The sequence below is a fragment of the Hippocampus guttulatus genome, chromosome 8, assembly GCF_054856545.1.
Source record: "Hippocampus guttulatus isolate MCC_2025c chromosome 8, RoL_Hgut_1.0, whole genome shotgun sequence".
NCBI classification, from domain to species: domain Eukaryota; kingdom Metazoa; phylum Chordata; class Actinopteri; order Syngnathiformes; family Syngnathidae; genus Hippocampus; species Hippocampus guttulatus.
This window is the reverse complement of record NC_141268.1, coordinates 18,844,816-18,869,852: the sequence shown is the minus strand read 5'-3', so window position 1 is coordinate 18,869,852 and position 25,037 is coordinate 18,844,816. Positions and strand designations below refer to the sequence as shown.

At 42.7% G+C, this 25,037-nt stretch overlaps 3 protein-coding genes across 5 annotated transcripts; 2 read left to right on the top strand and 1 right to left on the bottom strand.

Annotated features, from left to right (window-relative positions):
- The first annotated feature begins 1,619 nt into the window (after positions 1-1,619).
- Positions 1,620-6,048, top strand: aqp7 (aquaporin 7). Its single transcript, XM_086116868.1, has 6 exons — positions 1,620-1,986; positions 2,870-2,996; positions 3,073-3,210; positions 3,317-3,435; positions 3,572-3,789; positions 4,624-6,048. The coding sequence occupies exons 1-6, from the start codon at positions 1,819-1,821 to the stop codon at positions 4,793-4,795; spliced, it is 942 nt and encodes a 313-aa protein (XP_085972994.1). The 5' UTR covers positions 1,620-1,818; the 3' UTR covers positions 4,796-6,048.
- On the bottom strand, positions 5,212-7,700 carry tpgs2 (tubulin polyglutamylase complex subunit 2). Of its 2 annotated transcripts, none has more exons than XM_086116869.1 (7): positions 7,528-7,700; positions 7,321-7,400; positions 7,147-7,234; positions 6,568-6,708; positions 6,350-6,463; positions 6,109-6,272; positions 5,212-5,856 (listed from the first exon to the last, which is right to left on the bottom strand). In XM_086116869.1, the coding sequence occupies exons 1-7, from the start codon at positions 7,601-7,603 to the stop codon at positions 5,638-5,640; spliced, it is 882 nt and encodes a 293-aa protein (XP_085972995.1). In that variant the 5' UTR covers positions 7,604-7,700; the 3' UTR covers positions 5,212-5,637. The 2 variants fall into 2 exon arrangements, with proteins under 2 accessions (XP_085972995.1, XP_085972996.1); XM_086116870.1 differs by having other exon boundaries at positions 5,212-5,853.
- On the top strand, positions 7,614-24,674 carry kiaa1328 (KIAA1328 ortholog). 2 transcript variants are annotated; one of them, XM_086116864.1, is made up of 11 exons: positions 7,614-7,722; positions 8,845-9,098; positions 9,179-9,279; positions 9,449-9,564; positions 13,683-13,813; positions 14,469-14,824; positions 14,949-15,167; positions 15,584-15,673; positions 15,780-15,859; positions 16,493-16,601; positions 24,274-24,674. In XM_086116864.1, the coding sequence occupies exons 2-11, from the start codon at positions 8,910-8,912 to the stop codon at positions 24,503-24,505; spliced, it is 1,623 nt and encodes a 540-aa protein (XP_085972990.1). In that variant the 5' UTR covers positions 7,614-7,722; positions 8,845-8,909; the 3' UTR covers positions 24,506-24,674. The 2 variants fall into 2 exon arrangements, with proteins under 2 accessions (XP_085972990.1, XP_085972989.1); XM_086116863.1 differs by lacking the exon at positions 7,614-7,722 and adding an exon at positions 7,986-8,118.
- Positions 24,675-25,037: the final 363 nt, after the last annotated feature.

The window sequence follows — 25,037 nt, the reverse complement described above, 5'->3', positions numbered from 1 at the left end:
TACAAGAAGCTAAATTCCAACCTACCGATTGCAAAGTACAACAGTTTTAATTAACCAATTAACATAAATATAAAGACAAAAAAGATGGGGAAAAAGTACTCCTATTCTGTACTTCACTACATATGCAGTTACTTGAGTTAAAAAAAACACTTTGGCAAAAGCAAAAGTACTCATTCAAATAATTACTTAAGTACACATAAGGTATGGGCTATAAAATGTACTCGAAGAGTAGAAATAAAAAGTATTTTTTCTGGATGGTTTGGTAAGAAGTGGTCATGGTCAGAAGTCTTTGTCGGTTTGCAAAACTGGTCTTCATATGTCTACCTGGCCACTTATTCAGCAAAGTATTGGGTCATAGTCTCTTTCCTTCTCTCTTTTTAAACTGTCAGATGGACTGACCTCTGACCCCGCTGTTGCATAATAACGCTGCAGTAGGTTGAACTCAATGCTGCTCCCTAGTGTCTAATCCAGAGATGTCAAACTAATTTTACGAGTTGAGTGGCCACATTTTTCTAATTCGATCCCTTATCGGCAGGACCAGTATATTCCAAGTGTAATAAACTACAAATCATAACTGCAATTCGAAATTTCTTAACAGAAAAGAGCAGCACACTGACACAACCAAAGTTTAATCAGAATACCTTCACCACAAGGTGCAATACAGACATACTCCAAGTACATATAGATTTGAAGATGAAATGGACAAAGAGGATTGCAACTAAACTGCAATATAATAGTTGTTTTTTTACAGAGGATAAAGAGTAGATGCATGTGAATAATTTTGCTTGCTGTCTGGTTGTTAACAGCTGCATCATGTGTTAGCATTAAACTGTCAGACTTTCACAGGACAATGTGGTTTGGTGAAATCTACATGTGATTGTCTTTGTTTTATGTTTGGTTTACCAGTAAAAATAACTTGTAGGGCTCTAGTTTCATGCCCAGGGAAATTCTGGCATGAGGCGCGATATAAATCTGTGCAGGGGTGGGCTAGACTAAGTTTTGGTATTTTTGCAGAGCTGCGCAAGTCGGTGCAGCATAGCACATTTTTAAAGTTTTGTGCCAGTGTGGGTGTGCAGACTTATTTGGTCGCCAATCAAGTGACCACACGTGAGAGCCACACTGTTCATCCTTGAAGAACAAAAGCTAGAAAGGCTCGGTATGTCAATCACAAACATCGATCAACTTCCTATTTCTCCTCTTTGCCGTCACTACATCCCCCTAACAAAACAACAACAATGAAAAAAAACAGAGAAGCAAATCACACGAGGAATTAAAACAAAAAAGTCCATAATCTGTTGATGTCTTGTGTTTAATGGATGTCATAAATTTGCATTGTGTCTCTTTAGAAGCATTTCTTTTTATATTAACACACAAAATCAAAAATTAGAAGGCGCTATCATCAAACATTCAGAGCCACTTAAATGTTTCAGTGTAATGCTCGCTATTTCTTGTCCAATAATGTGAAGCAAATAACGGTTTGCTCATTGCTGTCCTACCAAGCAAAACGATTGGAGGACGCAGCTGTCTGTGTGCCGGTTTGAGCATATCCGGTGGGAGGGCGGTTGCGTGGCTGCTATAAAACGGGGTCCCAATTGGAATGTGTAATGAAGAGAGCAAGAGAGAGAGAGAGAGGAGCACACAGGAAGCGTAAAATTAGATTAGAGGACAGGGGATGCCTGTTGGAGAAACTACAATTTGTATTTGTGGACTACACACGTGGGCAGCATGTTAGTACTTCAAATCTGAACAAGGGTCTTTCAGTGTTTAAACTCTACTTTTAGTTAAAAAAAAACAACTCTTGCAAGACAAAGAGTCCAAATGAGAGAAAAGGTCAAACTCCAAGAAGAGGAAATGAAGGACTTTGCACAGTCAGCAGATGGAGGGGTCTCTCTGGGAAAAGCGTCTCTTGTCACCCGATCTTTTCGATTAAGGAATGAAATTGTTCGTGTGGGACTTGCCGAAACCCTTTGCACATACGTGATGATGGTAAGGAATCATTTCTTCATATTTCGTGATTGAAAACAACATCATTTGGAAACAAAATTATGTGTGTGTGTGGGGGGGGGGGTGTGTGAAACATTTGGACATGGTTTGGAAATCGACTCGTTCAAGGCATAAATGAGTCATATGATCACGCCTGTGTTCTTGTTCATCAAATTCTCTTTGCCCCCCAAACACGTTTTGTGCTCACGTGTTTGTGTTTGTGGATTCAATCTGAAGAGGGGTCAGATAGTGGGCCACGTGGAGAGGGTCGCGAGAGTCACATGTTTGTCCGCCGCTGTAATCGATTCCATATTTAGAACTGGAAGAGACACATTGTGAAGCCCCTGGAGCAAACCTTCAGCGTAATACGCTGTCACGACAACAGCCCCGTTTCCTCAGCATTTGTGTGTACTCCCAATTTGCGCTTCGACCCTGCTTACTTTTTAACCGAAGCATGATTTGTGGAATCAGGACTACACATTCCCTGTTCCCTGAATGAATAGCTCAGTGTGAGCCTTTTTCCGCTCGTTCCAGTCTGTTCGTCTGACATGGCCTCAGAGTTTGAAGTTCAAATGCATCCAAACTCGGAGTTGTTTTTTTTTTTTTTGGAGTGGTTCAAATGTGACTCACCAAAGGGATAACCTGTGCCTTATTATCATGATCATCATTATTATTATTATTTTTTCCTTAAATTAACCCCTTTCACGCCTGATGACATGATAAGCTGTCCACTGTAGTAACCGCTGTCCCCGAAAGGATTAATTCATGATTTTTGCTCGGTTAAGCATCCAGCCTGTTGCAAAGACTCGTTTCGTCGGATGTTTCGTCTGTCTCTAATCGTCACCCATGACGTGCTTCGCGTTAAACTCCTTGTTTTTGTGCGCAGGTGTTTGGCCTCGGCTCCGTGGCGCAGGTCGTGACTGGACAAGGAGCATTTGGACATTACATAAGCATCAATCTGGGCTTTGGGCTGGGTGTCGCGCTCGGGTGTCATGTCGGAGGCAAAGTTTCAGGTATAAAAGCGGACCCATCCTTCCATCGTAAAGATAAATGCTCTCTGTGCCACAATGTGCTCCGTGGCTCCGCCAGGCGCTCACATGAACGCGGCGGTGTCCTTCGCCATGTGCGTGTATGGCCGCCTCGCGTGGAAGATGCTGCCGCTCTACTTTTTGTCACAGCTGCTGGGGTCCTTTTTAGCCGCGGGGTCGGTTTACGCTGTGTATTATGGTGAGGACACAATGCACGGAAAAAAACAAAACAAAACAATCGATACTGACCACTTCCACCTGTCACATGACATTCTGGTAAATGATTGCATATTTTATGTTTGCAGAGGCAATACATGACTATTGTGGAGGGAATCTGACTGCCACCGGTGCCAAGGCTACCGCTGCTATCTTTGCCACCTATCCGGCCCCCTACCTCTCCTTGTTGGGGGGATTCATTGACCAAGTACAGTGTGCATAACATTGAGTTTATGAGACACCCTTGACAGAAAAAAAAAAAAAAAAAAAAGCTTCGTTGAACTTTTCCCGTGGAGTGATCCGCAGGCATTCTCATGACCTTTCTTGTGTTATTGTGTTGGCAGGTATTTGGCACGGCGATGCTTCTGCTGTGCCTGATGGCTTTGTCCGACCAGAAAAACAAACCGGCTGAAGCAGGCAGCGAGTCAACTCTCGTGGGTCTCCTGGTGCTCTTAATCGGCATTTCTCTGGGCAGCAACAGCGGTTACGCAATCAACCCCACCAGAGACCTCGGACCGAGGCTCTTCACAGCCGTTGCCGGCTGGGGGCTTGACGTGTTCAGGTAGGGAGGAATTGCACACTGATGGGTCCCCGGGTATTCTGCAAAATTGGCACAACAAAACCATCACCGTTGATTTGGCAAGTGTTTCCGGCAATATTATTTGCTCTTATTCGTCGAAACTGGCGCCGCCACGTCAGTCATCTGACGGGAATCTCAGTGAGCCTGCATTTCACTTGCCGAAGACAAAAGTGATGGGAAAACGGTGACGTCTTTGCAGCTTCGATATCAAGCTGTAAATGATTGCAGAGAATTTGCAACCAAGTGTTAAAAAGTCCAAGTTTGATTTGTGATTGTGAATCTGCCTCATTACTTTGAAGATAATCCCAACACTGGAGTTGCAAGAGAAAAGTGCAGGTTCTTTTCCAGAAACATATCAGTGGAAGTTTAGCTAAGGAATACAAAAGATGGAATTGACTTTACACACTGCAGAACAAAGACCGGCTCTAAAAAGTCTACACACCCTTGTTCAAATGCCATTTTTCTGTGACATTTAAAGAACTAATGAGACCAAGATAAATAATTTCCACCATTAGTGTCCCTTAACCTATACAAATCGAATGAATTTTTAGAAAACAAAAACTGTTTGAGAATAAGATAAACAACTGAAATCATATGTTTGCAAAAGTATGCACGCTTATGTTGAAAATTATTTGGATTATTTGGCCTGATTTGGATGAACAGTAAATACCTTTAAATTAAAGATAAAAGTCCAACCGACATTGTGAAAGGGGCCTTGTGTCCCCAAAGATAAAGAAAAAAAAATGGTCTGACTCAAATTTGTAAATACGATTTGCTTGTTGAGCTTTCTGTTTTACGATGTCTTGATCTGTGCAGGGCTGGAAACGGTTGGTGGTGGGTGCCCGTTATTGCCCCGATGATCGGAGGCGTGCTGGGCGCGGGGCTCTACAAGCTCTTGGTGGAACTTCACCATCCTCCACGCTCGGAAAATTGTGCCGGACCCATTGAGGAGACGGCACAAAACAACGACACTGAATTGCGTGTGTGAACGCTTCCCCAGCTGCCAAGGTGTATGGAACACGTCAAGCTGTAGTCGACACATTCCAAGGTTGTTCCGATTGGACGACTTGCGTGTATGTATCTTGGTGACTCGGTTACAATTTGCATATTTGATTCAAAAGTAGCTGGTCTAACTTTGGAGTAACTGCTTTGTTTAACTGTATCACAATCCTACCTCCTTTCAGAGACTACGGTCGTAACTTTAATATGATGCAGAGAAATACGTGCTCATCTATTATTCATTCAGGCAATCAGCAGGGCAAAACGTTGAAAACACGACCTTGATGTTGGAACGGCTTGAAAACCACCTGAGCCTAAAGTTGAGCCAAGAAGTCTTATCGGACTTTTGCAGCCGCATTCTCGGGGGCATTACACTTCCAAGCGAATAATCAGATATCTTCGACGTGAATCCTTGGGGCAAGTATTTATTAAAGGAAAGATGACTTAACTTTTTCGACGGATTTATAAACGGTGGGTACATTAGCGCCTGAAATATTGAAAATCTGACACCGTGAGGTTCACGATGTCAGGTGTTGATCCACGTCATTCAAGGAAAAGCAGCCACCTTTGATGTTCAATTCTCACAACACTTCATGGTTGGCAGTCAAAACGAATTGAAACGTGAAATAAAATCTCAAGCCTTTAAATATAAATGTGCAAAAAAAGTAATCCGGCGATCACTTGCGTCAACTCATGATTCTCTGAAATGAAACTGTGAGCGTTGAACACTCGTGACAGAGCCTCAGTCCAAGCATTTAGTTCTTCACTACTGCCTGAGAATACTGACAGGAGAACCTGTCGAAAAAATATCATGGGCGAGCCGACGTTGTTTCATCGCTTGGCGACGCCAGGTCTTCCGCTGCTGCCTGGGCTTTTGGCAGTGCTCGCTAGGCTGCACGGCGTGGACGGCTTCTTCTTTGGAGCGGGCACCTTAGCTTTGGCTTTAAACGCCTTTGTGGGATCTAACTTGTTGAGGTGCAAGTCTCCAGCCGAAGCGGTCAGGCTGAGCTCACTCCTGAAGGTCAGTGGCTGGTACAGCGATGCCCACTGCTGAAGAGAGAATGCGTGTTAGAGACTTGACGCAAAAACAAATGAGAAAATGAAATCGGGTGACATTTTGATTCTTGAATGCAAATCATTTTTGTGTGTGCGTGTTCTTTGAATGTTGTGTCGTACTTGAGTTTTAATCTACAATCACTGCACTCATGAGAATGTCAAAAAATAAAAGTGTACCTCAATTGATCTTGCGTATTAACTACTTGTACTGATGGAGAGTATTTAGAGAAGAACGATTTTTGCTACCTTAGCTTGCGGACTGGGGCCATAAGGTGTAAAAGAATACTGCCACTCAGGCAGCCCCAGGTGAGTGATCATGAGGCGGTAGTAAGAGGAGAAGGTTGCGGTTAAGAAATGCCAGCAAAGCGAGCGGTCCAGAAACCAAATTTCCATTTGCTGGGCTACCACACCTGTAAAAAGAAAAAAAATGTACTTGGTGAGAGCCAAAATTATTATTTTTCTTAAAACAAAAGAACTCCAAGTGCACCTGGGGTGGAGTTTTTGTATGCCAAGCACACCTTGCCATTCCCACCACATGAATCCAACTCAAAGATGCGACTCCGAGAATCAAAATGTGGAGGGGTGGAAGCGTTTGGCAACCCTGCCGGATGACAATGAGGAATTTGTCATAATTATTTGGGTGAATTCAACATTGCAACTGTTGACTTTGCTCCAAGTGAGTGCGCAATTTGACTGATGATCTACCGCATTCAGCGCTGCTCTCATCCCAGTCTAGGTCGGCCAGTGAGGGTGCATTTGGCAGAGAGAAAACCGGTGTTGGCTGGAGAAGGGGCTGCAACCTTCCCACACTGTTAATTGTCATGCATCCTAAGGGAACACATCCATCTAAGGGAGACGCACAAAAAACATTGGGAATATAGAGTTGCTTTCATTGTAAACCATAACGTTAATTCAGTACACCTAAAATTCTGTTTTCCAGTGTTTCCCAAGCTTTACTGAGCCAAGGTGCATATTTTACATTGGAAAAATATCACAAAAGGACAACACTGGAAATGTACATACTTGGTGTGCAATCTGGTTTTCTTTAGCTCAACACAGAGGTATCACTGTTGTATGATACCTCAAAATGGAGACATTTGCAAATTTGTCATCTATCATTTGTGTTATTTAATTCTTCAGCCAGTCACAATAAAGTAGGTAAGCAAAGGGAAATTATTCACAGTAAATAATGGATTATTTTCTGAACAATGAAGCGAAATTGGATCGTTTCGTAGCATAGTTGGGAAACCCCGTGTTAGAATATTAAAACATAGGTTCACTTGCTGTCTAGTTTGACGTTCCAAGTAAGTGTAAAGCCATCTGTTGTCAGATAAAAATCTCGCAGGTCCTCTGGTAAAATACAATTGTTTTTCTGGGGAGGGGAGGAAACAGATGGTTTGTTATTTATGTGCCATTTGATTATGAACAGTTGCAGGGTTTGGAATGCGTTTTCTTCACCTGCTCCCATGACAGCAGATTCCTTTTTTCTGCAGGCTCCCTCTCTGCAAGCCGTACATCGACAACACCAGGCATGCTCTCTGGTAAAAAAAAAGGACACGATTCAGAATGTTTGGAATCAGTGATGTATGTATGTTAACATCCTTGCTTGCTAAACTATATGTTACAGAGGTTGCTATAGCTCCGACGCCGCATCAAAACACTCACCAAGGATGCGAGTGATGCCGAGCGTCAGTCTTTCAGGCACGCATTTAAACGCCAATCTCTCTTTTGTCTCATCCATTCTGTTACCGATGAAATTAGATTTTTATTTGTCCCTAGAAGAGCACCCTCTTTTGGTTGTGACTGAATCGGTTACCAAGGATGTCAACCAGCCGCTGGCAACATTTCTTCTTCTTCGTTGTGAGTTTATGATGTTTAACATCACTGCCACCCTCCGGTGTCACTTGATTTTCACATTTACACATATGCCACCTTAGTCCTTAAAGTTGATCACGACAGTTGCTCATGATGTAAAACTTTATTAATTTTAACTAATATCACCACGTTACTGTGCAGTCTCCAGGAGGCGTGTTCACTTTGGGGGGAAAATTAAAATAAAGAATAAAACGATAAATGTGTAAGCCAATAGCAAGCCGTCTTCTCGAAGACTTGCCAATCAGATCTTCATATTTCACTAGGAGGCGGGGCTACAATTTCTTTGCAAGGTTTGGTTCTCTGTCACTTGCGGCGGTTGTTTCAACATGGCGGCAGCTGAAAAAAGGAATGCCAAATCTGAAATACTTTGGACGAAGAGTGGTAGGCTGATTTATCCATTTATTTGCTTACCAGTACCTGAGGTCTTATCCAGCATTTCCCCACGACGAAGTGTGTTTTACAAAACAGCAACCTACTTCTTATTTAGCAGTCACGTATCAAAAGAAAAGACCTAATAAACCACGTTGCAGGGAAAGAGGACTGCGTCCGATGTGTTTATAATATTGTATGGATTTTACTTGTGCTTTCTTTTTTCTAAAATAAAGAGCTAAAATATAAGAAGCACTTCTCCTTATAATTCAGTTCAGTTTTACACTCCTGCAAAACACAACGTTATAATAATAACCATGTTATAGTGATTAATGTTGCTTTTGTCGTTTAAAACTAAGCATTGTAGTGTTTTTGGAATGAATATCTTGTGTTGATTGGATTGTACGAGTACATACTTTACTCGTATGTCAATATTGAAGTTTGTAGTGTTACTGCTTGCTGTTGTCACACAGGGAGCAGATTTGGGACAAGAGAAACTCAACTAGTCGTGACATTTTAGTCACAGCTAGAACTGTGCGGTTATACTCAAAAGACTAATCTGGATTGTTTTGATCCACATTGTAATCATGATGATTAGCCACAATGACTGAGCATTTCAAGCAGCAGTGTTTTTATTGCACCACTCTGCAACAAAACAGGTTTTAGTGGAAAAATTAAATACATTGATAAATTTTTATTGCAAATGCTATGATATGAAATGTTTTTCTCCAATCGCAGGAGGAGACAAAGTGGTCCCTTGTAAACCAAGCGGTATAAGTACCTCAATTAAAAAAAACGCCAAGATGCAAGCCCGACACTCTGACTGCAAGATCGACGCACCATTAAGGAGAGGCGGCACGACCCAAAGCTTTGTACAAAATGATCAATGTAGCTCTGACGTTAAGGAAAATGCGTCTGCCCTTGCCTTTGCTTCCGTAACCACTGAGAACGCCCTTGTTCCAACGCTAGATCCGATACCCCCTGTTTCACAAGTAAGGCTTTTGTCATTATTTTTGTCCTATTTGTAATTCCTACGGGTGAACCGAATGTGATAGTGACCCATGTTTCCTAGATCATATTTGGAAGTAGCAGTGCACAGAGCCAAGTCGGTTTGAAAGACCTCTGTCCTGAGGACAAACGACGCATTGCAAACCTGATTGAAGAGCTAGCCAGGTAGTTTGCTGTATTGGACTGATCCCGCTGTGTGTTTAAGTTATAAGGCAATTTAAGTATTAATCCATCATGCCCTTTGCTTTCTTGCACAAGCAAAGTTCCCCTTTATTTTCCTCCCATTTCATTTCAATATTGAAAACTGTATTGTCTCCTTTTTTTTTTCCCCTAGGGTGAGTGAGGAGAAGGAAGAGTCGGTGAAGCGCCTCAAAGATGAACACGATAATTTTGAGAGCAAAATCCAACAACTCGAGCAACAGAACATGCTTATAGCACATGAAAGAGAAAGTATCCTTTCAGATATTATTGACAAAATACCAGTGCCGTAAATCTGAATCCTCCACATCCTCTTTTGCCAAAATAATTCACAAATAGCATATAATGCATTAATTGAGGCAATTTTCTTCATTTGAATTTTAATTCTCTTTGTTTTATGTTTAGTTTGACAGTAACCTTCAAGGGGGAGTGCAATTAAACTGAAGTCCCCGCCCCCCAATTGTTCACGATTTGCCAAACTTCTGCTTCTTGTGAAGTGAGTCGAGGAGAGTTCACCGCCATCATACGGCGCTCATATATCAAATCTACGCTCACAAGTTAAAGCAAAAGCTTGCGCAAATGATGGGTTGTATCTTGAAAAACTCGCGTAAGTCAAGTCACTTGCATCTCAAGTGCATTCGAGCACTGCAATTGATGTTGTCACCGTTACGGTTTTCTTCAAGACAGGTCATTCTGACCTTGTAACAATCTCTCCATATCATCTTTGATGTCGGAAAAAAATGTCTCTCTGTGCCTGTTAGCACCCGTTTCTTAAATCCTACAGATGTACTGAGGTGACTGATATGTACAGTTTGCGACTACAACATTAGGTGCATGTCGACCTAAGGTCAAGAGAATTTGTATTTTTTTTGTGTTTATATATTTATGACAACTAAACGTTTGGCTCCTTGTCGAATGAGATTGCGCCGGTGCAACTAATCAAGCGTCTGGTGGCTGCGTCAGTCTGTGCGACGCGTGACTGTGTCGGAGGAAGTCAACAGGGGGCACTGTTGTCCAGAGTAAGGCGTTGTACAGCCTTATGCAAATCTTGAATTCCTAGGCAGACAACTGGGGAGATTCATTTCAATTGTTTTTTTTTTTTTGACGCCTGCCACAGTTGTCTTTTGTAAACGCTTGCAGCTTATTTGCTTTTGTGCACAAAATCAATTTCACGGTTGGAGCAATGGCCCAAACTCGAAAGCATCTATTAAGTTTGGTATTTACTAAGACTTTGGTGTGTCTTTTCAATATGTTTTTGTAACCTTTACTTTGCACGTTGGGTGTCATTTCCTCGCTGCGCAGCGAAAGCCGCAATATTCTTTATTCACTAATTTGAGGCTAACAACGTTTATTATGTTTTATGCGCTCTGCTGTCTTCCTTAAAATTCCACTCAGGTTCACACACAGTTGAGGCTAAATTGCTGCAAAATATGAAGAGTAATTGACCCTATGGTAAATTGTATGATTGGAAATGGAAGTGCATTAAATCAGGATGGCACAGCTCAATTAAATGTGCTCAGGCTTGCAGACTTGGCATTTACACCAAAGTTCCAAACTCCATTAAAAGGTATTTGAGAGAGAAAAATGTTAGGTTCCCAGCACCTCGGGGGGCAGGGGGGTGGGGGGGGGGGTAACGTCGTCTTTTAAAAGAAGTGTGGGCAAGAGTCATGAACGCACTTCTCGGGGATAAGGTTCTGGCACTTTGCAGAAAGGTTAAGGAGACACCAAAGGCAAACACGCTGAATGAGAGGCTTGTCAAATCTAATTCCATTACGCCTTAGCTTATCTTATCTAACCAAGGTTCAGGGTTGACAGGGTGTAAGAAATGTTGGGCTATACTTTCGCTCTAAGCCACCAAGGATGAGAGAGGGAAAGAGCAACCTTGATATTTGGGTGTTCGCTTGACATTTTGAAATGAAATGAATTTGTTCCAGACAGGCGCAATGGTTTTTGTACATTAAAGCACGTTGTTATGTGCGGAGGTCATCGCGGCGATAGTGCCCAACAAAGCATAGCAGGGGGGCGGGCACAACTAGAGGAAAGCCAGACGCCGCGGAGAGATGGGCAGATGCCACTCTGCTTAGTGATTACCAGAAGAAAAAAATGTGTTGATTGCGTTCTTTCACTTACGATGTACGAGGGGCAGTCAAAAAGTAATGAGCCTAATTGACTTTATCAATCTCATATTTCTTGCTACTTTTTGCTTATTTTATTTACTTTTTTTGCCCGTGACCCCCATTTTCTTAAGGTTCGGTGCCGTTTCCAACTTACCCTTATGCAAGCTGTCATTCGCCATCCTTGCTGCCTGACATACACATTTCGAGTTCTTAATCCCCACCCCCTTTTTTTGTCCCTACGCTCCTCTTCAGACTCAATCTGTTTGATTTTGCCTGCTTAAGTAGGCTTTGGAATTTTCTCTCCCCCTCCTGTGCAAATTTCTTCCTCCTCGAAGTGGATTTCATAATTTCATCTGGGCCTCAACCTGGCAGGGCAGTGAATCATTTTGACAGGCCTCTTCAACCCAAGCCCTTGATTTTGAGTATTTTGGGAGCAAGAGGGGAGGAGCAAGTCATTGTTGGCAATTTGCAACTGCCTGTTGAGTACTGTACTTGGCCCTTGGCTGAGGTCCAAAGATGTGGAGAAAGCCTGTTTAAATTTTTTTTTTGTAGCATCTGGCACAGAAGTGGAATCTAGTTAGCATTGCTCTTCTTGGCTCCGATTGCCGAGAGTGCTTGTTGTCCAGGGCCCGCGTGTCCCCCCCCCGTCACCATATTAGCATGCGTTACCTTCACGTACAGCGAGACGATTCTGTGGGGGCAGCAAGACATTCTTTGTTGTGCACCGTCTCTCGTCCAACTATTTGTATTCAACCCGATGTACTGTATTGTGCATTTATGTCACGGCGAACAATTTGTTGGCAAGTGTAAGAAATCACAGGAAATTCTCTTTTCATTCTAATGTTTTGACATGTGAACAGCATGCGTTTTGCGCCGTACGACAACACTCCATCTCGGCCCGTGGCGAGTGTGTAGCTGCGGATGCATAATCAGTATCTCCCCTGCAAGACCCTTCCGTATTCATGCTGCATAAATAGACCTCCCAGCAATGGTTTACATGATGTGATGTCCTTGTGATGTCCTTTCATCCAGCGAGACTTTCACAGACACTATCAGTGCTGGGGGGGCGGCGGTGGAGGGGTTGCGAGTCGTCTTTGGCGTCTTAGATGGAAGCTTCAATCAATGTGTTTCCTCACATTTCTCAATGTTTATGGAAGCCGCTGCCTCGCATTTGTCTTGTGTCTGGTCCTCAATTCAAAGTTGTCCACCCGCTCTTTTCCTTTGCCTCTGTTTCATTTCCTCAGCCTGATTGAGGTCCTCGAACAAGCAAAGCGTTTCCTTATGGAGTGCTCTGCCAACTATTTCCCCAATACGACTCTACTTTGAACTTTGATTTCCTCTTAATATCTGGTCTTCTTTTTTTTTTTTTTTTTTTAAACGGATGCTGAAAAACTCATCAGCTGGGGTAGCAGGGCCACCATCATAAAAATATATGGCCTGGAGGAAACACACTTTATGGTCAGCTTGGGTGGGAGTGTGTGTGTGTGTGTGTGTGTGTGCCTGACTTGCTTTTATTGTGGCGCTTGTGTGAGAGTGTTAGTGTAGGTAGGGAAATTACGCTCTCGTGCCTCGGTGTGTTTTGCGTGCCTCCTAGAAAGTCAAGAGCAAGACGGAATTTGATTATTGAATATGTATGAGTTTGTCTGTGTGTCTCACACTCATTATCTTTGTATGTGCTGGTGTGGTGCGATGGTGCTACTGTCATTAGTGGGCTCCTGGGGCGCAGCAGTAGTTCCGCTCCAGATTAGTTTTCTCGTATCTGCCAAGTCTCTGTCTGGCAGCGAGCCGGCTATGGCGCAGCCCAGCTCAGCTCAGCGCAGCATGGATTGAACCAGATGGTGAAAATTCTGTGCTAGAACACAAACTTTGATTTTCTGGCCCCTTTTTAAAAAAATCTTTTTTTTTTTTGTACTTTCCCGGTCAACCATGTAACTGTAGCGGGAGAGGGTATTTATTATTATTTTTTTGGTAACTATAGCCACTGTCAGACTTATTCCCCTAAAGAGAAGCTTTTCCCCACAAAATTGACTGATCTGCATCAAGTGACCTTTTAAAGCAGACGTCTTTAAAAGCAACACCGCCGTGACGGTTAAACAGACTTTTTATGATGGCGTTCTTATTTTTTCACGAGGACCGTAAAAGCCCATGTTAGTTTTCGACCCCATACCTAAGCTTAAAGTATCATCCCAGCAAGGGGGACTCAAGGTTATGTTTGCTCGGACTATGACTTTCCCTTAACTGCTCGTGCTCCAGGCCTTCAGCAGCAGTACAGAGAGTGTCAGGAGCTTCTTGGGCTCTACCAACAATACCTTACTCAGCAACAAACGAAGCTCAACCAGTCCATCGCTGAGCTTAGCCAGGCGCAAGCGCAAGCTCACTATAAGGTACGTCGAGACTCGGTGCGCTGCCAAAGGCTTCATTGAGACCTCACGCAACAGCTCGTTTATGGCTTAGATATGATTACACCACGGTAAAACTCTCTCAAGGTCACACTTGAGAAAGGAAGACACTTTTCAGCCTAAGCATCTGGAGATAGAATAGATGACACGGCCAACCTCATTGTCCCACTGTGGCTCTGAATAATGGGTGTTTGCCTGCTCTCTGACCCTGAGCAAATGAGTCACTCTCTCCCTCCCCTAGTCAACTATAAGATGGGCTTTTCCTCCTTATGTTTATCTCATAATGTGCCTGACCTTGGTTTACCTGCCAGTAATGCTCAGTGGAAAATTGGCCTCTTCATCTTGCCGCCTCTGTCAGGTCTAAACAGGATATGGTAAGCGTAATGGTACGCCTCACGCCATTGTAATTATGCGCGCGGGGAGCGTTTTTACCCGCACTTCTGCGCAAATTGAGTGAAGGGTTCATCATTCAACGCTGACAAGTTTCACTTATGGCCAGCTCTATATTACCCTGTATGGCTTATAAAACTAAAACAGCCTTGTCTGTGGGCTGAAACACCGCGTGACCTTTATTTATTTATTATTATTTTTTTAAAAGAAGTTGGTCAAAACACTTTCATTATTTTTCTTGTGTGTCCAGTTGCTGAGCAGCGAAGAAGCCATTAGTGAAACTACTAGCCGGGCTAATGGCCTACTGTTTGATGGCTCATACCTCAGTCTTGCCGCTACCCAAACACATCACCCTCAAGCGCACAGGAGAAGTAGCGCAAGAAGAGGACCCTTGCCGGCTGTCAATATTCCTACGCCCGCTTCCGATTTTAGCAAAAACTGTCCGGCTGGTGCCGGTGAGCAAATCAATGGTCATCACATTCAGACGGGAGAATTCGGTTTGCAGCACAATCAGGGGCCTTTCCAAGATGGCGGCTATGGCGCCCAGCAACATCGAACAAATGTCGGTTCCCTTGAGAGAAGCTACGAGAGCACCTTTAGCCAAAGGTACGGTTGTTCTGAAACTGTATACCCGCACTTTGTTTCAAATTTTACAGATTTCCGGAGACGCTTCATTTGAAAAACATCAAAGATCTGTTCTCAAACAAGTAATGCACAGTTTTCCATACAGGCCCCACGGTGAGAATGACTTTGCCGCTGGGAAGAAGGAACCTTCGACAATCCCTCGACTTGGTTGCGGGGACTGGGAGGAGAAGCGGCACCAGCTGCTGCTGCAGAAGATGCAGCTGGAGCTGGAGCGAGAGAAGCTGCAGACACGTCTGGCTGATCAGGAGGAGCGGCTCAGCAGACAGAATCAGCAGCTGTGCCAGTCACGTCTTGACTGCAAAAGGTTGGTTCCAAAAACCTAAAAAAATAAAAATTCCTCGAAGTGTCAGAGTACACAGTTGCGAAATGTTGATATAGTTTGGTGCCCCAAAACACGTTCCCAAAACTGCTTCTTAGGTAAATTGGCAGTCTAAAAAAAATGAAAGAATAGATATTAAATGATGAACAGCTCTGGTATGATTAGGAACGGGTGAGTATCAGGCTGATAGTGGCCTTATTTTCAGGTATCGAGTAGGGTGGAGGCTTCTGATACCAGCCATCGATACGTAAGACAAAAAAAATCATTTGACATTGAATAAATCCTCCTTGGCGGTAGTTGGTATTAGTGTCGATCTGGAAAAAAAAGTGTTATCAAACATCTGGAGTCACAGCATATAATGATCAATTCGTCATTTCTATTTATTCTCATGTTCATGTTAGGTTTCAAGAAGTGTGCCAATCTAAACTCAGCAGCTCATTTGCGAACAATGGAACGTCACAGCCCCCTCGCGGCCAAGATTTTCCGACCAGGTAAACCAAGTAGCTCAATATGAAAGTCTTTCACAGAATTAAATTCCGGAGTCCTGTTTATGAAATTTGCCGATAGTGTCTGATGTCTTTTGTGTGTGTGTGACAGAACGAATCCTCCTGCACAACAAAGCGTGCATGACAACTGTTCACAAACTGCCCCGCTGGACAAAAATCTTCAATTTTGTGGTGAGTTGCCATTTTTTTTCTCCAATTTAAAAAAACGTCATCTTGATACTTTTCACATAGAAATCGTTTGGGGAAAGGGTCAGTACAAGTCAAACTTGGAAGGTGACTGAGCAAATCTGGCCGTTACGTTTTTTTAAGGGATAATCAGATGAACAAATAGGTGGCACCGCTGCCAAATAGTAATTGACATAGTGCTAGCTTGACAAGCGGCCAGCTATTTTGTGTCAAGGCCAGTCAGGAAAAGGGTGAAAACATCCGTGCCATCAACAAGAGCTTTCAGCTCGTATTTGCTCTTCTGTTAATGAAACGGTTTTCGCTGGTTTCGCTAAAATTGCTGCTGTGTCACAGTCCGCCATTGTTTCGGAAGTTAGAATCAATTTTACTCTCCCGTCATCAGAGACATAAAGCCGAAAGCCACCCGTACCTATTTCCTGTATCTCATCGTAGAAACACAAACTTGTCGGTTGAGCCTTGCCAAGAGTGATTGGTATAACATCTCTGAATGTTAATTTATCTTCGAGGTGAGCCCCCTCAGGTGTTGTCGTCGTCAGTCTTCTTGTCCATGCCAATACCCACTGCGTTACGTTCTCTGGCTTCCCAGCACCTTTATCACGCTGTTACATTTCTCAACAGATGCTACAGTGCAATCAACAAAGGACACAGCCACATCCCCTGTCGAGTTCCCTGCAAGCCCTGCGGAGCTCACCGCGGGTCCTGTGACTCCGAAGACATCTGAAAATCGGTAACCTTTCGGCAGGACCATACAGTTTGCACACCCAGAAAAATTAACAACAGATGCATAAAGAACCGTAAAATTGACCCCCCCCCCCAAAAGACTTTGTGCATGATGTCTGGTGTTGATGTTGCTGTGGCTAGTATGGCTTCCTCCCACAGAGATTTCCAACTCATTGGCTGATTAATTAAGAAATGTATGTATAACTGCTGTAAATGGTCAGGGTACACAAAGGTAAAAACAAGTGATAAACATCGGCCAATTTTGGCTGTGTAAGGCCAAAATTGGCCGGGCCCTAGTGTGTTGTTGTACAGAAAAAAACGAGTTTTGCCGATTTTCTGTTTTCCGGGGTAAATTATGACACGTCTTAGTTCAGCTAACTTTTCGGCTGTGAGATGCTAAATGAAGCTTTTACTGGGCTAGCTAGCACTGCGGCCAGCCTGTCAGGAGACATGCTGCGTTCCATTAGTCCGCCTGGCAGGGACCTTGCAGCAGGTGTAATTGAACAGACTTCTGGATGCACACACACGCGCACACGCGCACACACACGCGCACACACACACACACACACACACACACACGCTACCCTCCCTCCTTTCTCTGCAACAGTAATGAGACAGAGAAAGTGAGCGGCAGCGACGTTCAAAGCAAGTTTGAATGGGGGTTGCCGGCGAGCGTTGCACCAAACGAAAATGCCAGGTGCAAATTTGAAGCAGGTGTGATATTGATCCAATTGAAAAATGTGTGATCGGTCTCATAAGGATATTGAGGGCAGCTGCCATTCACACAAGCAACTTTACCAAAAGTTGGAAACCCTTTTTTTTCCTTTGAATTCATGCATAACTAAAATATATCTTCATCGAGCCTATTATGTACGAGAATGATGAAAACAGTACTGCTAATGTTTTTTTTTTTTTTTGACATAGCACGTGTAGTTCTACGATCAGATTTTCTCTCCCAAAAAATAACATTAATGAGCGTGCTAGGTGTGAAGAGATACACTAGCTGCTGTATATGAGGTTCTTCGAGACAAACAAGGAGAGCGTCATCACAACTCACAAAAAGTCTTCGTACCCTTCCAAGGACGTACTGTCGACTTCTGGGCCTTTCTGAGACTTTCTAGTCTCTGTCGCTCTCTTGCGACACAATGACATGACACACTGTGACACTCAAAGCTCAGCGGGCCACATCCCTCTGAGAACATCCTGTTTGAAGCCTCACTCTGCCGAGGCACCCGTGATCATTTGTTTGGTGTCGTCCTGGTCTCGTGATATTGAAACGTGAACAGCATGAAGAAGAGGACAAAAAAAAAAGAAAATACCTGTGATGATATCAATGTGTGATCATTGCCGTCATGTTATTGCAACTTGCAGCACGATCCGCAATTGTTAGGACACTGCACGGTGTTTGACAATTCATTTTGCGTGAAGGTACTTTACATGGCAACAACGTGACCCTCTGGGCCATCTGATCTTAAAGCATTCAGTCTCGATGTGCAAATTGCCAAACAAAGCTCGAGTTAACATGAAGTGACCTTATTAATCCTTTCATGAATCCTGTGCCAGTTAGTAATGAGACAGTTCCATCTCATTTCCATCTTGACTGCCATGACACGCACAATATTGATTGGTTGAGGAATTGACATGCGGGATATACGCTTTGGCCGTTACAGTTTCTCCCCCCCCCCCCCCCTCCTATCTTACTGTTTGGACTGCAAATGAATTAAGGGCACTAGGGTGAGACGGCTATCTTTAATGAAAGGGTGCAGTGAGAGTTACAAGCGAGGAGGCATGCAGAGCAACGTGGACATATTTCAAACTAAATTGGATAGAAAGAATTAATCCGTTTTTTTTTTGTACTTACAATATGGAAGTGTTGGGTGACATGTTCACAGGTTGTTAGTATGTCTGCCGCACGGTTCAAAGGTTCTCCCGGTGCTGTTGTGGGTTTTCTCCTTGTACTGCAGCTTCCTCCCAAATTGCCCAAAAAAACCCACTTCTTCGTTTCTTTCACGACTTTAAATAACCCAGAGAATTGAATGTGGGTGTGAATGCTTGTTTGTGTACTTGCCCTGCAGTGTTGGAGGTTGCAAAAGTAATGCGTTACAGTAAAATATTATGTTTAGGCGCTCACTCAACTCAAGTCAACTGTATTGATAGAGCGCCATCGCCAGCCTGAGTCACAGAATAAAAATGACTTTTGAGATGAGTTTTAAAGATGGACAACGAAGGGGCTTGCCTAATGTTTAGTAGGAGATTATTTCCAAGAGAGAGACTGGCAAAGGAAAAGGCTTGATGCCCTCTGAGCCTTAGCCTAGTCCTCGGTACCTCTAATGGCGTCTGCTCCGCAGACCCGAGGTGGAGGAGCTCAGAGAGGCAATGCGGGCGAGACCATTTCAAGATTTTTAAACTAATCTTAAAAATAATCTCAAGAGGAACTTTAAAATTTACAGGGAGCCAGTGAAGGGACGCCAGAGTAGGAGATGTGTGCTCCCTCTCATGAGTACCAGTCTAGAGGCAAGCAGCAGCATTTTGACCCAACTGCAGCCATTTGGTGGAGGATTGGCTGACACCAAAATAGAGTACATTGCGGTGATCCAGCCAACATGTAACAAAGGAGGCAATTACTGCTTCAAAGTGCTGTTGAGAAAGGCGACTTTTTACTTTAGCTAGCTGCGTAAGAAGCAGGATTTACCAATGGCACCAAAAAAGTGGCCTCAATGCGAAAGCGTATTTTTTTAGCTCAGCGGACCATAGATATGACAGTCATCCGCAGTAGCAGTGAAAGGAAATAACCATGCTTACTTAAAATGGAACCCAAAAGGAGTGGCAACAATGAAAACAGCAGTGGCCGTAGAATCGAACCCTGCGTCACACCATACGACAGTGAGGCAGTGCGGGACTCAGAACACCCAAGGCTGATGTAAAAAGTTCTGTCAGACAAATTGCGTTGTAAACTACTCTAGGGCGCCAGCACTCATGCCCACCCGGTGCTGCAAACAAGCCAACAGAATACTGTGATCCAGCATATCAAAGCTGCAGTAAAATCCAATAAAACCAGACACACACAGTGTCATTTCTCAGGAGGATGTCATTAAAAACTCATAACAGGGCAATATTACGCATATACTCATCATCATTTAAGCGAACTACAGGTGCGAGGGGACCCTAAAGACTAGCCACCCTCTAATGACGTGCTGGACATGGTTTGGAGACGTTGCTGGTGACGAGCCAGTGTCATGCATTTGGATTTTTAACAGTTCGAATTGACATACAAGGCTATAAAGAAGTTAACCAGCATTGAAAAAAAAATTACTCTTCCTTTGTTGGAGTGTGACAGACGGGTAGCTCAGAGGTAGTCCTACTAATTGCGGCACACTTTGAGTCAACGTTCTGTTCTTCCATTATTGATATGATCGTTTAGCCAAATTGCACTGAGCAAGCAGGACAGACACGTGCTGTTTTCTGACTACATTGACTGACAGAACATCTGCTCTTGCCCATGCTGATTTCTTTTATTTATTTTTTCCCCCCCCAAGAACGCAAGCCGCAGTGACAGATTTTCTGAAAGTCCCTCGGGTGTATTAATATCTGGCTACACCTCAAAGTGGAAAGCCACAAAATCTCCAGTACACAGTTGAAGTCCTCGGAATCTCTATTGGCATTCTTTTCTGCCTTATGCCACCCCTTGGCCCCACCCGCCCACACGCTCCCGCACCTCTCTGACCAAACTGTACCCCCCTACCATCACCATCACCACCACCCCCAACCCTCCCCCCCGCCTTGTTATAGATTGTGACCGCCGTTAAGTGATGCATTATTCATTACCAGCATGTCGTTTGTTGATGGATGGCTGTTTGAGAGCCCTGTCCGTTAAATAAATCAACAAATAAAAATGCAAATTCTCACATTTCGTGAGACGCAAACTAGCCAAAGTCCCTCCCCCATGTTCCCTTCGCTGCCTTCCTCTGTATCCACAAAGCTGCATTTGCTTGCCATCTCTCTCTCTCTCTCTCTCTGCCAGTCACTCACTTTTGCTCACTCTCTCCTGCGCCTGTTGACAGGCATGAAACCAAATGAGGAAAACACATTCACTTCCTTGAGTGTAATGTCACTCGCTGTGTGTGTGTGTGTGTTTGTGTGTGTTTTTTGTAATGTATTCATTTTTACGTTTACCCTCCCACAGCTGACTTGACCCTCTTAAGCTTTCTCCTTTGTCACTCAAAACATGTTCACAATTTAGTTCAATATTCATAATATAACTTAATAATAAAAATTTAATAACAGTATTTTTGCTTTTTTATACTGTATATATATATATAAATATATATGTATATATATATAAATATATATATATATACACGTTTTTTTTAACTGAAAAAAAAACCGACCATGTATAGTAAGGTGTTTTTAGCCGAAAAAAACGACCACGTATAGTAAGGGGTTTTTAGCCGAAAAAATTACCATGTATAGTAAGGAGTTTTTTGACCAAAAAAACAACCATGTAAAGGAAGGCGTTTTTAGCCGAAAAAAATACCATGGATAGATAGTATGGTGTTTTTAGCCGAAAAAAAATGACCACGTATAGTCAGGCGTTTTAGCCGAAAAAAACGACCATGAATAGTAAGGCGTTTTTAGCGGGAAAAAAAAGACCATGTATAGTAAGGCGTTTTTAGATGAAAAAAACTACCATGTATATATATATATATAGTAAGGCGTTTTAAGACGGAAAAAACGACCACGTATAGTCAGGCGTTTTTAGCCGAAAGAAATGACCATGTATAGTAAGGCATTTTAACTCGAAAAAAACGACCATGTATAGGAAGGCGTTTTTAGCGGAAAAAAACGACCATGTGTAGAAAGGCGTTTTTAGAGGAAAAAAAACGACCTTGTAAGGCGTTTTTTGACAAAAAAAAATGACCGTGTATATATAGTAAGGCATTTTTGGACGAAATTTTTAGCCGAAAAAAACGACCATGTATAGTAAGGCATTTTTGGACGAAATTTTTAGCCGAAAAAAACAACCATGAATAGTGAGGCGTTTTTAGCTGAAAAAAAAGGACCATGTATAGTAAGGCATTTTTAGACGAAAAAAAACGACCATGTATATATAGTAAGGCGTTTTAAGACGGAAAAAACGACCACGTATAGTCAGGCGTTTTTAGCCGAAAAAAACGACCATGTATAGTAAGGCGTTTTTAGACGAAAAAAAGGACCATGTATAGTAAGGCGTTTTTGGACGAAAAAAAAACGACCATGTATAGTAAGGCATTTTTTGATGAAATTTTTAGCCGAAAAAAACGACCATGTATAGTAAGGCGTTTTTAGCCGGAAAAAACGACCATGTATAGTAAGGCGTTTTTGGACGAAAAAAAAACGACCATGTATAGTAAGGCATTTTTTGATGAAATCTTTAGCCGAAAAAAACGACCATGTATAGTAAGGCGTTTTTAGCCGAAAAAAAAAACGACCATGGAGAGTAAGGCGTTTTTGGACGAAAAAAACGACCATGTATAGTAAGGCATTTTTGGACGAAATTTTTAGCCGAAAAAAACGACCATGTATAGTAAGGTATTTTTGGACGAAATTTTTAGCCGAAAAAAACGACCATGAATAGTAAGGCTTTTTTAGCCCCAAAAAAGGACCATGTATAGTAAGGCATTTTTAGACGAAAAAAAAACGACCATGTTTATTAGTAAGGCATTTTTGGACAAAATTTTTAGCCGACAAAAACGACCACGTATAGTAAGGCGTTTTTAGCCGAAAAAAAACCCATGACCATGTATAGTAAAGCGTTTTTAGCCGGAAAAAACGACCATATATAGTAAGGCGTTTTTAGCCGAAAAAAACGACCATGTTTAGTAAGGCATTTTTGGACAAAATTTTTAGCCGAAAAAAACGACCATGTATAGTAAGGCATTTTTGGACAAAATTTTTAGCCGAAAAAAACGACCATGTATAGTAAGGCGTTTTTAGCTGAAAAAAAAAATGACCATGTATAGTAAGGCATTTTTGGACGAAAAAAACGACCATGTGTAGTAAGGTGTTTTAGCCGAAAAAAAACGACCATGTATAGTAAGGCGTTTTTAGCTGAAAAAAAACGACCATGTATAGTAAGGCGTTTTTAGCCGAAAAAAACGACCATGTATAGTAAGGCGTTTTTAGCCGAAAAAAACTACCATGTAAAGTAAGGCGTTTGTAGCCGAAAAAAACGACCATGTAAAGTAAGGCGTTTTTAGCCCAAAAAAGGACCATGTATAGTAAGGCGTTTTTAGCTGAAAAAAAGACGACCATGTATAGTAAGGCGTTTTTAGCCGAAAAAAACCGACCATGTATAGTAAGGCGTTTTTAGCCGAAAAAAACAACCATGTATAATAAGGCGTTTTTAGCCCAAAAAACGACCATGTATAGTAAGGCGTTTTTAGCCGAAAAAAAACGACCATGTATAGTAAGACATTTTTAGCCGAAAAAAACGACCATGTATAGTAAGGCGTTTTAGCCGATAAAAAACGACCATGTATAGGAAGGCGTTTTTAGCCCAAAAAAACGACCACGTATAGTAAGGCGTTTTTAGCCCAAAAAACGACCATGTATAGTAAGGCGTTTTGAGCCGAAAAAAACGACCATGTATAGTAAGGCGTTTTTAGCCGAAAAAAAACGACCATGTATAGTAAGGCCTTTTTGGACGAAATTTTTAGCAGAAAAAAACGACCAGCTTCATGCCAAATCCGGGCCAGATGCCTTTGCTGACTGGGAAGTGTTTATTTTATTTGTTGCTTTTGTGGGCTGCTGCTGGATGAAAAACCAAAAGCGACAAGCGAAGTGCGCGGTTGATGTGGCCATTTTGTCCATGGATGAATGCAAATGAAATGACAATTTAAAAAAAAAAAAAAATTTTTTTTTTTTGTGTGGCCGGGTACTAAATGTTCCCCGGCGCGGCGTTTGGGGATGCCAGAACCAGCACGTGCCAAGCGCGGTCCTCTCCTCGGGGAGCTGTGCGTCGCGCTGCATGGGATGCAAATGGATGCGGCTTTAAACGAGCTGAGAATTATGTTAGTAACTTCAGCGGAGCATGCTTTGAAGAATTAATGTTTTGTATTTGGAACGGTTGTCCTTCCAGTGTGTGTACGTTGAATAATTTATCAAGCCAGACAGACTGAGGGATCGAATCTCTATTAGCCTAATCTTTGTTTTGCTTTATTTATTTCACCGCGCATTCCCTCATTTCTATTCCGGGTGAGAAGGCGGCGTGTTCTCTTGCTCTTTGTCCGTCTCATACCTACAAGAAATGGTGCACTTGTGTGCTTTTGGCTTGTGAAAGCCGCTCGGTGTAGATCGCTCCGTCATTCAGCAAGCAGTATCGTCATGTGTATTTATAGTCATGTAGTAGAAGTTGGTGATATGTCAGCACCCTCTAATCATGTGTAAGGAAGCCATTTGCATTTCGGGGGCCGGTACCTCCAGCTTGCTTGCGTTTTGCCGAAGCTTGAGTTTATGTCGCTTCATAGTCTGGCATTGTGCTTGTTTCCTGTTGTTAGGGCAATGATGCCACACTGCACTGGAATCTGTCAGGCTGTTTTGAATCAAGCTGCGCCCCGCCGAAAGAAAGTACTGTACATCAACTGTACTGTACTGTAAATCAAATAACGGCAACATTCCTTTTTTTTTTTTAAATCCCCCAGCTTGGACTTCTCTGTTGTCGAGTTACCGGATAAGTTGAGTCCCATTGCAGCGCATGAGCAATGCAAAGCATCCTCCCGGAGGCTCAAATCATCGCAGCGTGGGCCAACCCTCACGACACCCAAACCAATCTGCAGAAGTCTGCGTACCCCCGTGGTGGTGCCTTATCGTCTGAATTGCCTGCAGGACTTGGAAGAAAGCCAAATATTGGAGGATATTTTTTTTATTTGCTGACAAGAAAAAGCGAAACATGCAAAGTGTTACTTGCTTAATGTCGACTGTGCTGTCTTAACTTGATTATTTTATTTTATTTTTTTACCAATTCAAGATCGGTGTGCTTTTGAGGGAAATTATGTCATGCGCTTTGTATTTTCAATTCCAATAAATCGTCATTTATTGGGCACCTTTTCTTGATTTCTTTGAAATTTTGCCTCTGTAGGGGGTAAATTGGTTTCCCGTCAAACTACACATCAAATGAAGAGAATAACTTTGTACCGAGTCACTTATAGTTGTCAGTCTCCGTGTTTCCTCATGACTGCCCCCTGGTGGCCAAGCCACATGCACCAGGTGGAGTCACAATTAATGCATAAATGATATTCATGCTTTCCACTCTCACTTTGTCACTAAATTTCTACAACGTAAACATTATAGTATTTTCCTTAGGACTACATTTTGAAAACATTTGGGGTGGGGAGGAACAAATGAAACTCTCATCTCAAGGCACAGCTGTCGATTCAGGCTGGAACAGTCTCCTTCGATGAACTGT

Excerpts from the sequence above, each read along its gene's own strand:
- aqp7 (XM_086116868.1), top strand. The coding sequence starts at position 1,819 with ATGAGAGAAAAGGTCAAACTCCAAGAAGAGGAAATGAAGGACTTTGCA. Across the intron at positions 1,987-2,869 it reads TTTGCACATACGTGATGATG|GTGTTTGGCCTCGGCTCCGT; the intron begins GTAAGGAATCAT and ends TTTTGTGCGCAG. Across the intron at positions 2,997-3,072 it reads TGTCGGAGGCAAAGTTTCAG|GCGCTCACATGAACGCGGCG; the intron begins GTATAAAAGCGG and ends TGGCTCCGCCAG.
- tpgs2 (XM_086116869.1), bottom strand. The coding sequence starts at position 7,603 with ATGGATGAGACAAAAGAGAGATTGGCGTTTAAATGCGTGCCTGAAAGA. Across the intron at positions 7,235-7,320 it reads ATCTGCTGTCATGGGAGCAG|AAAAACAATTGTATTTTACC; the intron begins GTGAAGAAAACG and ends TCCCCTCCCCAG. Across the intron at positions 5,857-6,108 it reads GCCCCAGTCCGCAAGCTAAG|CAGTGGGCATCGCTGTACCA; the intron begins GTAGCAAAAATC and ends TTCTCTCTTCAG.
- kiaa1328 (XM_086116863.1), top strand. The coding sequence starts at position 8,064 with ATGGCGGCAGCTGAAAAAAGGAATGCCAAATCTGAAATACTTTGGACG. Across the intron at positions 13,814-14,468 it reads AAGCGCAAGCTCACTATAAG|TTGCTGAGCAGCGAAGAAGC; the intron begins GTACGTCGAGAC and ends TTGTGTGTCCAG. Across the intron at positions 15,168-15,583 it reads TCACGTCTTGACTGCAAAAG|GTTTCAAGAAGTGTGCCAAT; the intron begins GTTGGTTCCAAA and ends TGTTCATGTTAG.